This window comes from Sapajus apella, unplaced genomic scaffold (genome assembly GCF_009761245.1).
Source record: "Sapajus apella isolate SASKATOON/1434 unplaced genomic scaffold, GSC_monkey_1.0 scaffold77, whole genome shotgun sequence".
NCBI lineage: Eukaryota > Metazoa > Chordata > Mammalia > Primates > Cebidae > Sapajus > Sapajus apella.
This window is the reverse complement of record NW_022437017.1, coordinates 6,091,027-6,103,713: the sequence shown is the minus strand read 5'-3', so window position 1 is coordinate 6,103,713 and position 12,687 is coordinate 6,091,027. Positions and strand designations below refer to the sequence as shown.

The 12,687-nt window shown below is 55.7% G+C and overlaps 1 protein-coding gene and 2 long non-coding RNA genes across 19 annotated transcripts in view; 1 reads left to right on the top strand and 2 right to left on the bottom strand.

The window, feature by feature from the left end:
* The window catches only part of PTPRS (protein tyrosine phosphatase receptor type S), a 138,533-nt gene that overhangs the window by 24,936 nt on the left and 100,910 nt on the right, over nucleotides 1–12,687 (bottom strand). For 8 of the 17 annotated variants that reach the window (XM_032252157.1, XM_032252164.1, XM_032252160.1 and 5 more), the window contains 6 exons: nucleotides 11,562–12,143; nucleotides 10,633–10,766; nucleotides 9,836–9,980; nucleotides 2,099–2,404; nucleotides 366–559; nucleotides 172–198 (listed from right to left, as the gene is read on the bottom strand). In XM_032252157.1, coding sequence (XP_032108048.1) covers nucleotides 172–198; nucleotides 366–559; nucleotides 2,099–2,404; nucleotides 9,836–9,980; nucleotides 10,633–10,766; nucleotides 11,562–12,143 — 1,388 coding nt within the window. The remainder of the gene's footprint in view (nucleotides 1–171; nucleotides 199–365; nucleotides 560–2,098; nucleotides 2,405–9,835; nucleotides 9,981–10,632; nucleotides 10,767–11,561; nucleotides 12,144–12,687) is intronic. The other 9 variants (XM_032252171.1, XM_032252170.1, XM_032252174.1 and 6 more) reach the window with 2 other exon arrangements.
* Nucleotides 2,487–5,021, bottom strand: LOC116532728. Its single transcript, XR_004260944.1, has 3 exons — nucleotides 4,638–5,021; nucleotides 3,887–4,455; nucleotides 2,487–3,529 (listed from the first exon to the last, which is right to left on the bottom strand). It is a non-coding gene; the product is annotated as an uncharacterized LOC116532728 (long non-coding RNA).
* Nucleotides 3,967–4,712, top strand: LOC116532730. Its single transcript, XR_004260945.1, has 3 exons — nucleotides 3,967–4,104; nucleotides 4,166–4,289; nucleotides 4,634–4,712. It is a non-coding gene; the product is annotated as an uncharacterized LOC116532730 (long non-coding RNA).

Below are 12,687 nucleotides of genomic sequence, written 5' to 3'. Positions count from 1 at the left end.
CACCGAGGCTGGGCGCTCCAAGAGGTAATGGGGGAGCGAGGGGCGCACGGGAGGGCCCAGAGGAGGAGACCCTTTGACTACTGGTGATAAAGGCGTGCAGGAGTCACGGCACGGCACGGCCCGCGGGGAGCGCACGGGGGTGGGCCGGTGGGTGGCCCTGGCGCTACTCACATATTCGGCCGTGTCATCCGTCTCCCACTGAGCGCGGGAGGAGGCGGCAGGGGAGAGAGGAGGGAGGTGAGCGGGGGAGGCCAGAGGTGGAGAGAGAGAAGCAGAGGTGTGGGGGAGCGCGGGGAGCGCAGGGGCCGCCCGCCCCCGCCCGGAGCCCGCCCCCGGCCCCGCCCCCGCCCCGGCCCCCTGCCCACCTGGGCATCGGCCAGCATGACGTCCTTGATACGCGGCGGCCCGCGGGCCTCGGCGCCCTCCATGCGCACGTAGTGGACCTGGTAGCCGCGGATCTGGCCGTGCTGCCGGCCGGGCGCGGGCGAGCGCCACAGCACGCGGATGGCCGTGGCGTTGAGCGCCTCCGCCTCCACCTTCCGCGGCGGCGCGCTGGGCACTGGCGGGCGGGAGGGGAGGGGAGGGGCGGGCGGGGCCGTTACCAGGGCGCCCGGCCCTGCCCCGGGCAGCGCCACTGTCCGATTCCAGGATGCCGAGTGGCTGCAGGTGAACGTCTGGGCGCTCTCGGCGCTCACCGCTGGCTGGGAGGGCGTGGCCTCCTTCACACCCCCCACAGCCCCAGGAGGGGCCCCTGAGGGCGCGCCCCATGGACCCAGGCTGCCCCCCAGGGTCTAAACCACCTTCCCAGGGCCTCCAGACACCTTCTTCTTCGCCCTACACTGCTTCCATCCTCATCATCACCCTGCAAGATAGGGGCTCCCATCATTCTCATTTTACATTTGGGGAAACTGAGTCTCAGAGTTGATTCTGGGCTCACAGCCTTAGCAAGAGGCAAAGCCAGCATTTGCACCAGGCAGTCCGGCTGTATGCTCCTAAATACTCCAGCAGGCAGGTGGCCCACTTGGCACTGAGGATCTTTTTCACCCACCCCAGGGTTTGGGATACAGAGGAACTGCTTCATTCCTTTCCTGGGCTTAGGACATAATGGGCCTGTCCAATGAACCTTAGAGGCTAATGGCTCAGAAAACAAACCAGGTTCCCAGGACCAAGAAGCTGTGATTATTTTTGAGACAGGTTCTCTTACTCTGTCCCCTAGGCTGGAGAGCAGTGGCAGGATCACGGCTCACTGCAGCCTTGAACTCCTGGGCTTCAGCGATCCTCCCACCTCAGCCTTCCAAGTAGCTGCAACTATAGGCGTGCGCCATCATGCTCAGCTAACTGTTTTCTGTAGAGATGGGGTCTCACTGTCACTCAGGCTGGAGTGCAGGGGTATGATCGCAGCACACTGTAGCCTCCAACTGCTAGGCGCAGCAATGTTTTAGAAAATTTTTGGAAGAACAGGGTCTCACTATGTTGCCTAGGCTGGTCTCAAACTCCTAGGGTCATACGATCCTCCTGCCTCGGCCTCTCAGAGTGCTGGGTTTACAGGTGCGAGCCACCGTGCTTGGCCGAGAGGTTGCAGTTTTACTGGGAAAGGTGTCTTGTCATTTCTCTCCATGATTCGACCACGTGACTCCAAGCCAGGCCCAGTGCCTTGCTTTCCTGCTTCAAACTCGCTAACTTGAAATGGGCCAGGATGGGAACACCGGCACCACGGAAAGTGGCCCATGCTACAGCCTGGTCTCCATCCACCCGGGGCGCTGGATAACCACCATCGGCACAACTTGGCTGCAGGGGCTGTCTGCCGGTTTCCTCCACCCCACTTCCAACGCTTTCCACTGTTCCGCCAAAATAGAGGGCAGCCAGTGACACTGCCCAGGCACGAGGCTCTGGGAGCAGACGCCGCAGAGCTAAGCCTGCCCAGGTCTAGAATGGCCAATTCCAAGGTCAAGGAGCCCCGGGTTTCTTAGGGAGGCTGCTGGCTTCGCGGCTTCCTCCGAGTGAGGCTTGTGCCCTTTGGCCACCAGCCCGGGTTTCCAGATGGAAGGCTTCGAGGCGGGGGCCGGTGGGGGGTCCCAGGCCTGGGGCAGGTACTTACCATCCTCGTCGGTGCGGACGACCACGGGCGAGCTCTCGGGCCCTGGTCCCACCTCTGTGTGAGCGACAGTCGTAATGCGGTACTCGGTCCACTTCTCCAAGGCCTCCAGCAGGATCTGAGTGGTGGTCGGGGGGATGCCGTTCACCTCCTTGGGTTCCGGGTCCTCTGAGCCCAGCGGTCGGTAGCGGACGCTGTAGCCCACCAGGGCCCCGTTGTGCGTTTCTGGCGGCGGCGGGCGCCAACTTACCAAAATGGCCGTGGAGCGCACGCTGACACATTTAACGTCTTGAGGGGGGGCTGACGGTTCTATTGGAGGGGGGAGAATGTGGGGGGGGGGGGGGGGAAGGGGGGGGGGATGGGCGGGGAGGGGGGTGGGGAAACAAAAGATGGGAAAGAGAAAATAAAAAAGAAGATGATAACAAACAAAACAGAAGCAAACCAAAGAGAAGTCGAACCCAAAAGAAGCGGGTGTCAACCAAAGGTGTGATGTGCGGTGGACGGGCGGGCAGGTGGGATGGGGCCGGGAGGGCTGGCCAAGAACGCTGTGCTCACCAGGCTGCACCTGCATGGCGCGCAGTAGGTCTCAGGCACTAAACCGCTGCGGTCCCCATGCCAGAAACTGGACGGGGTAACAACAATAGAAGCCCTTTCTGTTAGGTACCTACTATGTGCTGGGCATGGTGCCAAGGGGAACAGCAACAGAAGCCCCTTTTGTTAGGCACCTATTATGTGCCGGCACCAAGGGCTTCACAAAATAAAGCATCAGTTTATGGAACACCTACTATGTGCCAGGCACCATGCCAAGGGAACGGCAACTGAAGCTCCATTTATTAGGTACCTACTATGTGCCAGCACCAAAGGCTTCACAAAATAGTAAAGCATCTACTTATTGAGTATCTACTGTGTGCCAGGCACCATGCCAAGGGGAACAGCAATAGATGCTCCATTTATTAGGCACCTACTATGTGCCACACACTGTGCTAATGGGAAAAGCAACAGAAACTCCACTTACTAGGCACCTGTTATGTGCCAGCACCAAGGGCTTCACAACATGATAGTAAAGCATCTATTTATTGAACACCTACTATGTGCCAGGCACCATGCCAAGGGGAACGGCAACTGAGGCTCTAATTATTAGGCACCTACTATGTGTCAAGCATTGTGCTAAAGGCTTCACAGAATGATAGCAAAATAATCTACATTTCAAACACCTACTATGTGCCAGGCACCATGCCAAGGAGAATGGCAACACAGCTCTATTAGGTACTTACTATGTGGCAGCACAAGGGCTTCACAAAATAACAGTAAAAGCATCTATTTAACACCTACTATGTGCCAAGGGGAGCAGCAACAGAAGCTCCATTAGGTACCTACTATGTGCCAGGCACCATGCCCAGGGGAACGGCAATAGAAGCTCCATTTATTAGGCACCTACTACGTGCCAGGCACCATGCCAAGGGGAATGGCAACTGAGGCTCCATTTATTAGGCAACTACTATGTGCCAGCACTAAGAGCTTCACAAAATAGTAACATCATCTATTTATTGAACACCTATTATGTGCCAAGCACCATTGTAAGGGGAACGGCAACAGAAGCTCCATTAGGTACCTACTATGTGCTAGTCATCATGCCACGGGGAACGGCAACTGAAGCTCCAATTATTAGGCACCCACTATGTGCCAGGCACCACGCCAAGGGGAATGGCAACTGATGCTCCATTTATTAAGCACCTACTATGTGCCAGGCATCATGCCAAGATGAACAGCAACAGAAGCTCCATTAAGCACCTACTATGTGTCAGGCACCATGCCAAGGGGAATGGCAACTGAGGCTTCATTTACTAGGCACCTACTATGTGCCAGTCACCATGCCCAGGGGAACGGCAACAGAGCTGTTAGGTACCTACTATGTGCCAGCACAAGGGCTTCACAAAATAACAGTAAAAGCATCTATTTAACACCTGCTACGTGCCACGGGGAGCAGCAACAGAAGCTCCAATTATTAGGTACCTGCTATGTGCCAGGAACCATGCCAAGGGGAACGGCAACAGCAGCTCCAATTATTAGGCCCCTACTGTGTGTCAAGCATTCTGCCAAGGGCTTCATAGGATGATAGCAAAATAATCTATGCTGAACACCTACTATGTGCCAGGCACCATGCCAAGGGAAACAGCAACAGAAGCTCTATTAGGTACCTACTATGTGCCAGCACCAAGCGCTTCACAAAATAGAAGTATCTATTGAACACCTACTATGTGCCAAAGGAGCAGCCCCAGCAGCTCAATTTATTAAGCACCTGCTATGTGCTAGGCACCATGCCAAGGAGAACAGCAACAGACGCTCCAATAATTAAGGACCTACTATGTGCCAGGAACCATGCTAAGGGGAACAGCAACAGAAGCTCCAATTATTAGGCACCTACTGTGTGTCAAGCATTTTGCTAAGGGCTTCCTAAAATGATAGCAAAATAATCTATGCCGAACACCTATGTGCCAGGCACTGTGCCAAGGGGAAAAGCAACAGCAGCTCTATTAGGCACCTACTATGTGCCAGCACCAAGGGCTTCACAAAATAATAGTAAAAGCGTTTATTTACTAAACACCTACCACGTGGCGGGCATCATGCCAAGGGGAACAGCAACAGAAGCTCCATTTATTAAGCACCAACTAGGTACTGGCACCAAAGGCTTCACAAAATAATAGAGTATCTATTTATTGAATACCTACTATGTGCCAGGGATCATGCTAAGGGGGAACAGCAATAGATGCTCCACTTATCAGGCACCTACTATGTGTCAAGCATTGTGCCAAGGGCTTCATAGAACAGCCAAAGAATCTCGGCCGGGCGCGGTGGCTCACGCCTGTAACCCCAGCACTTTGGGAGGCCGTGGTGGGCGGATCAAGAGGTCGGGAGTTCAAGACCAGCCCAGCCAACATGGTGAAACCCTGTCTCTACTAAAGATACAAAAAATCAGCTGGGCATGGTGGTGGGTGCCTATAATCCCAGTTACTCGGGAGACTGAGGCAGGAGAATCACTTGAACCTGGGAGGCAGAGGTTGCAGGGAGCCGAGATCGCACCACTGCACTCCAGCCTGGATGGCAGGGCAAGACTCCGTCTCAAAAAAAACAAACAAACAAACAAAAAAAACAAACTGTATGTCACACACTATGTGCCCAGGTGCGGTGCTGCTAATTACTGCACACCTACCACGTGCCAGGCATCATGCCCAGGGCTTCATACAGTAACAGCAAATACACTTATTAACTGACCATCCACTGTGGATCAGGCATGGCACCAAGGGATTCATAATAATTTTTAGAAAATATAGTCAAAAATTTTTTTAAAGTAAAATCATTTATTTACTGAACACTTGTGCTACCAGGGACCCAAAGCCCACCCCAAAGGCTTAGTTCAACTAGGACCATCTAATTGGCCTCATATGAAAATAATGCCCTGTCTCGAGCACCTACTATGTGCCAGACAGATGTCAAGGTCCTTGTCAAGTAATAATAAAAGTGCCTGTTTACTGGACACCTCAGGACTTCATAGCTCATACTGAGCACCTACGGTGTGCCAAAACTCCTGTGGTTCTGACTATGCACCTGGCACCACACCAAACCCATTACTAAGCCCATCAACAGCAAGTCTCATTTATTGAGCATCTACTGTAGATTGGGTATGATAATAGCTCTCTAAAGGGAAAAACAGCAGTTGTCATTTAAGCAACACCTACTGTGTGCCAGGCACTGTGCTAAAGGCTCTCTCAGAAAACAGTAACAGTCCCTGCATATTATGCCCCTACTGTGTACCAGGCACTGTGCGGAGAGCTTTATCAGAAAACAGTTAACAGTCTCTGCATATTAAGCTCCTACTGTGTGCCAGGCACTGTGCTAAGGGCTTTATCAGAAAATAGTTAATAGTCTCTGCATATTAAGCTCCTACTGTGCGCCAGACACTGTGATAAAGGCTTCTTCAGAAAACAGTAGTAGTCACCACATATTAAGCACCTACTGTGTGTCAGGTACTGTGCTAGGGGATTATTGAAAATGTTTCCACATATTAAGCACCTACTATGTGTTAGGCAACTCTACCAAGAGCCTTATAGAATATCAACAGTTTTCATTTCTTAAGTACCTACTGTGTGCCAAGCACTGTGCTAAGGGCTTTTTTGGATAACTGTAATAGTGCCTGGCATATTAATCACCTGCTATGTGCCACGCATGACACTACAGACCTTATATAACAATGGTAACGGTGCTTACTCACTGAACACCTACTATGTGCACACACCGTGCCAAGGCCTTTGCAGACAGTAACTGCATGTTTTCGTAAAAACTGTAACCAGCTCTATCCCACATCCTTCCAAACCGATAATCACGCCCATCTGAGCACCAACTATGTGCCTCACACTGGGCATCCTTTTACAGCAAGTGCCACTTACTGAGCACTTACCGTATGCCAAGCATTGTGCCAAGGTTTGCAGAACTGGACCTCTTGGTACCCATGTTCTGAGTAGCTAACATGCACATGGCACCAGATGAAGCTTGTTATAAACTACTATTAGCTTCCATTTACTGAGTGCCAACGAGGTGCCCAGCACTGTGCCAATCCACATGCAGATTTAAAACAGCGGCTGCATCAGCGGGACACCTACTGTGTGCCAGGCAGTATGCTAAGGTCTTTGCTAAATTAATAGTGAAGTTCCCGCATTTAAAGGGAACTGTCTGTGTGTTAAAGGCTTATGAATCAGTCTCCGTGTGTTCCGTGCCTGGTACCGCCAGATGCTGTGCTGAGGGCATTAGTCACAGCACACTTCACGTTCTGCCCACCTCCTGCAGGTGCGGCACCCTGAGCTCACCTTGCATATGCTGTCGCATTTGATGCATCTGTTTATCACCTCATTTAATGCATACATTATCCCATTTAATTCTCACAATCCCTCGGGTGGTCAGAATGGTGACTCCCCACCGGCCAACCCAAGTCACCGGTGGGGAAACCAGATTCAAAGTCTGCCTGTTGGGTCTTCTGCGGTCACCCCACCCTGGAAGCTTTTCTTTATTCCATATGTCACCTCTCCATCCTGCCGAAAACCCGGAAGTGCAGCCCATCTTACAGGTGAGGAAACTGAAGCTCAGAAACAGCAGGCTACCTGCCCAGGGCCATGCAGTAATGAGGTGGCAGAGCCAAGAATGGAACCCAGACTTGGCTGTGGTTCACAGGCTGGCTTGGTTTGACGTTGGGAGCTCAGTTCTCAGCCTGGTGCCGGCTGGGGATGGCTGGAGCCACACTCCCCTAAATGCCCACAACTTTAGAATCTACATCCCCTGGAGGGAGGCCCAGATAAATGAATGGCCTCGCTCGTGGCAAAAGCATCTGAAACCCTCACCATCCCATCAGCTCGCTTGGTGGCTGAGCAGATGTTTACTGAGTACTATGGGTACGCCCTCCTGCTAGCATCTGGAAACCAGAGATGAATCAGAGTCCCCTGTCCTCAAGGACACGGGGCTGCCAGGGACTGCAGAGACCACCCCAACAGGTCACGTCAGCTAGAAAGCCCCTCTGGCCTCACTTAACGCAAAACACTGGGGCCCCTCCTCCAAAACCAGACACAGCGGACCCTTCCCTATTTCTTGACCAGCCACCCCAACCAAAGGTGCCCAGGGGGGAATCAGGCAGGGAGCACGGAAAAAAACACCACCACCAACCAAGGAATGTGTCGGAAGGAATGGATTTGCTGAGAAAGGGAGAGAAAAAAACAAAACCAAAACCATAATAAAATAAGAAACAACAGTGATGGTGATGATGATGAGAAAAACCATGATAAAAGAAAGAAAGACTCCTTCCAGAAAACGCCCAATCTGGTTACCTACCTTCCGCTCTTCAACTGCTAACTTACAAGACTTTCTTACGAGAGAGGGAACGGCCGAGCGCTGAGCTACAAGGCCAGACCGAACTCTTGGTGGGTCTCGGATGCCAGCGGCCCCGCGGTCCTGCTCCAGCCCCCAGCGTGCGCACGCTGAGGTTCCAGGCTGGAGGCAGGAAGGTGGCATGGTGTCTGGGGAGACCCACGGCTGAGTGGTCTGACCTGCACCTACCCTTGTGTTCAGCCTAAGGAGCCCGCAGCCCCCGGGGGGGATGGATACGCCTGGCCCTGAGTCTTTGCTGCTGGTTGTCCTGGGCCCCACCCGTCTCGGGGCGAGAAGCGGGGAGTCCCTTTTCCCCCACTCCCTGTCCTGGGCCGCCCCGGAGGTTCCCGTGGCTGGGCCGAAGCCGCTTTCGAGGTGACCACGAAGGTCGTGTCCTTCACAATCCGGCCCAACCTGCGTGATGTCTTGGGAAGGGACGTGTGCAGAGACGTGGACGTCTGCGCGTGAGCAGCATAGCATGGTGGTGGCATGTGGTTTGGGAGTTTCAGGGGCCGAATTGGGGCTGTGGACTCTGTGCAGCCCAGAGCAGCTGGGGCAGGCAGGGGGCACACGGGGTGGGCCGTTTTTGTGAACCTGCTTGAGACCAGCGTGTACTCACCTTCAGGACACCTCAGCCGGTCTCTCACGTGGCTGCCCAAGCCACGGGCCACCCTCACTGACTCCACCTCACACAGACGCGCCCAGATGCCTTGGAGCTGCCGGGGACTCAGCTCAGCTCGGTTTGGGGGGAGCAGGAAGGAGGGAAAGGGGCCGACGGGGGCAGAGGTTTGTGTCTTGGAGGCCCCTATCCCCAATCTCAGCGGCTCAGATGCCCCGGCCCGAGTTGACGTTACCCTCGACTGACCCGAGACGCCCCTGTGTGCACACGCCCCGGGGAGGGGGCCTTGAAGGTCTGACCATCGTGACTGATTCCAAAAGAAAGCCTGAGGTGGCTACGTCGTGACTGACTGGGTTGGGGGAGGTAGGCGGGGGAAACAGAGGGAGGCCACGGCAGGGAGACCACGCCGGTGGAGGCCACGGCAGTGGAGGCCATGCTGGGCTGAGCAGAGCCAGGGAGGTGGGTGAGACAGGAAGACAGCAGAAGGGGCCCAGCCAGTCCCTGAGCTTGGAGAAGTCAGGGAGGGAGGGTGGCGGTGACCCACAGCCAGCTGCCAGGTGAAGGGTGACTCACTGGAAACAGGGAGGCCGGGCAGGCACAGCAGAGAACTCCTGAGACCAGAGCCCCGAGTGGGGGCCTGCATGCCCCGACGAAACGCAGCATCAGCTCCAATTCCACCCCCTCCCCACCCTTGGGAGCTGGGACCTTATCCTGGGGTCTCGAGAGCCGAGGCTCCCTGCCCGGGGAAGGAAGGCCCTCGGGGAAAGTGGGTTTGTCTCTGCGTCCTTTGCTCTCTCTGCGAATGATGGGGTGTGAGCTGTGACCCCTTGCAATGCCTGGGAAAAGGGCGCCACGTGGCTCTTCAACCCGTCCCCACTCCAGGATGGGAAGAGGACGAAGAAGCGAGGTCCCAGAACCTCTTCCACACCAGGGGCAACATCAGCCACTTCTGTTTGACCCCGCATCTCCACCCAGGTCACCAGGCCCAGGGGCACAGAGAACCCTGTGCTGAGACCCTCGCTGTGCTGATGGGGAAACTGAGGCACAGCGCGGGCAGATGGATCGAGGTCGGGGAGCAAAGCGGAGACAGGCCCGGAGGCGCCCCCCCCACCCGCTGCGGCAGGCCCCGCCTGGGTCCGTCCACCGAGGGACTGTCGGCAGCCAGGCCGTGGTCCCCCCCGCAGAGAAGGGCGGCCCCACGAGACACCTACTGGACTGCAGCGTGCGCTGCCGCACCACCGGGGTGAAGGCGCCCAGGCCCTGTGGGGAGCGGGCCGCCAGGCGGAAGGCGTACTCCGTGTTGGGCTTCAGGTCCTCCACCACGTAGGAAGTCGTGGGGTCGAAGGTCCTTCCCACCTGGGGCGAGGCAGAGAGGGACAGAGAGGGATGGGGGGAGATAGAGATAAAAGACAGAGTAATAGAGACAGAGGGACACAGAGACAGAGACAGAGAGACGAAAGGGGGCAGAGATAGAGAGACAAAGACAGAGACAGATAAACAAGAGAGAGAGAGAGAGACAGGGCAGAGACAGAGAAAGAAACATGATGCAGAGACAGGAATAAACAGAGATAGAGATGAGAACGAGACAGATGAAGAGAGAGACAGAGAGATAGAAACAGAGAGAGAGACAGAGAGATACACAGACAGAAACAGAGGGGAGACAGGTAGAGACAGGGACAGAAAGAAAGGAGAGAGACAGAGACAGAGAGGAGAAACATGCAGAGGGAAAGAGACACAAAAACAGAAAGACGGACAGAGACAGACAGAGAGAAGCCGGGATCGAGAGGGCCGGGGACGCCCAGACACACGGAGCCGGAGCGCGCAGAGGAGAAAGGGCAAGGGGAAGAGGGACGAAGGGACAGAGACGCAGAAGCAGCAGAAGGAGTGAGGAAGAGCGGAGTCCACAGTGCACACAGGGACAGAGAGAAGGGAGAGACGGCGGGCAGCGTCAGAGCGCGCCGGGGAGGAGCCCAGGGCGGGCCAGCCGGTCCCCGCGCCCCGGCCTCACCTCCCGGCCGTGGTCGCCTTCCCGGAAGAGGAGCTCGTACTTGATGATGCTCTCCTGCCGCGGGGGGCTCCAGGACAGGGCGATGCTGGTCTCCGACTTGGCCTCGGCCCGCAGGTTCATAGGCTGGCCGGGCACTGCGGGGGCGGGAGACGAGCAGCAGTGGGGGGGTGTCCACCCCACGAAGGGAGTCCCACTTTCTGAGTGTTCTCTCTCTCTCCCAGAAAGACAAGCCCAGCATTGCCCCAAAAACAGCTGCCAGCTCTGGGGGCTTCTAGAATGCTGTTTTCCTGGGGACCACGCCCCCACCCCACTGACACCTCTGTTCCCCCATCCTCTCTTCTTCCAAGGGAAAAGAACACATTTAAAAATCCCCTTTTCTTTTCTTTTTTGAAATAGAGTCTTGCTCTGTCACCCAGGCTGGAGTGCAGTGGCGTGATCTCGGCTCACTACAACCTCCGCCTCCAGGGTTCAAGCGATTCTCCTGCCTCAGCCTCCCAAGAAGCTGGGACCACAGGCGTGCGCCACCACGCCCAGTTAACTTTTGTATTTTTAAGTAGAGACAGGGTTTCACCACGTTGGCCAGGCTGGTCTCGAACTCCTGACCTCAGGTGCTCCAGCTGACTTGGCCTCACAAAGTGCTGGGATTATAGGCGTGAGCCACCGCGCCCAGCCTAGCTCCCTGATTTTAAATGCTAGCAAGTAAATATCTTAAAGCACTGTGTTCTTGAGTAGCTAGACTATGGGTGTGCACCGCACCCTGGCTCATTTTTAATTTGTTTTGTAGAGATGGGGTCTAGCGACATTGGCCAGGCTGGTCTTGAACTCCTGGCCTCAATAAATCCTCCCATTTTGGCCTGGCTTTCCAGGGTGCATGCAAACAGCCCAACCGCACGGCCGGGGCCCCGGGTCCTGCCGTCCCCATGCCTCACCTCCCTGCTGCGTCTTGACCTGGATGGGGTCCGAGAGGGGCCCGTCGCCGACGGAGGTGAAGGCTAGCACCCGTACGGTGTAGGTCTCGTCCTCCAGCAGGCTGCCCACGGTGGTCAGCAGGCTGTCGTCCACGTTGTGTTTCTGCCAGTTGCCCACGGGGTGCTCGGGCTCCATGGTGTAGTAGACACGGTACCCGCGGATCAGGCCGTTGGGCTCCACGGGCTCCTCCCACTGCACGATCATGGTGGTGGCGCTCAGCATCCGGGCTTGCACGTTCCGCGGCGCGCTGGCCGGGGCCTGCTCGCCCGTGCGCGTGACCACGGACTCGCTGGGGGGCCCCTGGCCGATGGAGTTGACGGCCGATACCCAGATCTCGTACTCCGAGTTGGGGCTCAGGCCGCCGATGCTGTAGCGCGTGGTGGTGATGTCCTCCTTGATCTGATACGGCCCGTCCTGACTCTTGGATTTGTATTCGATGACGTAATACGACACGGGGTCCGGATTGCCTGAGTCCCACGTGATGGTGATGCTGGTGGCTGTGTTCTCGGTCACCACAGGAGTCCCGGGAGCTTTGGGGAGAGCTGTGGGCAGGAGGCAGCTGCGTCACACACTGGGGATGTGGGGTGAGGGCCTAGAATGCTGTGCGACTTTTTGCTACTCAGTCGCCTTCTCTATGCCTTGATTTGCCCCGTGGTAACCACGGGCCTCATGATCTCTCATCATCTACAGCAAGGGGTAGTAAACCATGGCCCAGGGGACACCCAGTACTCATTTTCTTTCCTTTCCTTTTTTTTTTGAGAGGGAGTCTCGCTCCTTCACCCAGGCTGGAGTGGCATAGCTCAATCTTGGCTCACTGCAGCCTCCGCCTCCCGGGTTTAAGTGATTCTCCTGCCTCAGCTTTCCAAGTCGCTGAGATTACAGATGTGCACCACCATGCCCAGCTTGTTTTTTTTGTATTTTTAGTAGAGACGGGGTTTCACTATGTTGGTCAGGCTGGTCTCTAACTCCTGACCTCAGATGATCTACCCAGCTCTGCCTCCCAAAGTGCTGGGATTACAGACATAAGCCACCATACCCGGCCCACCCATTTTTGGTATTTTAAGAGACAGGGTCTGGCTCTGTTGC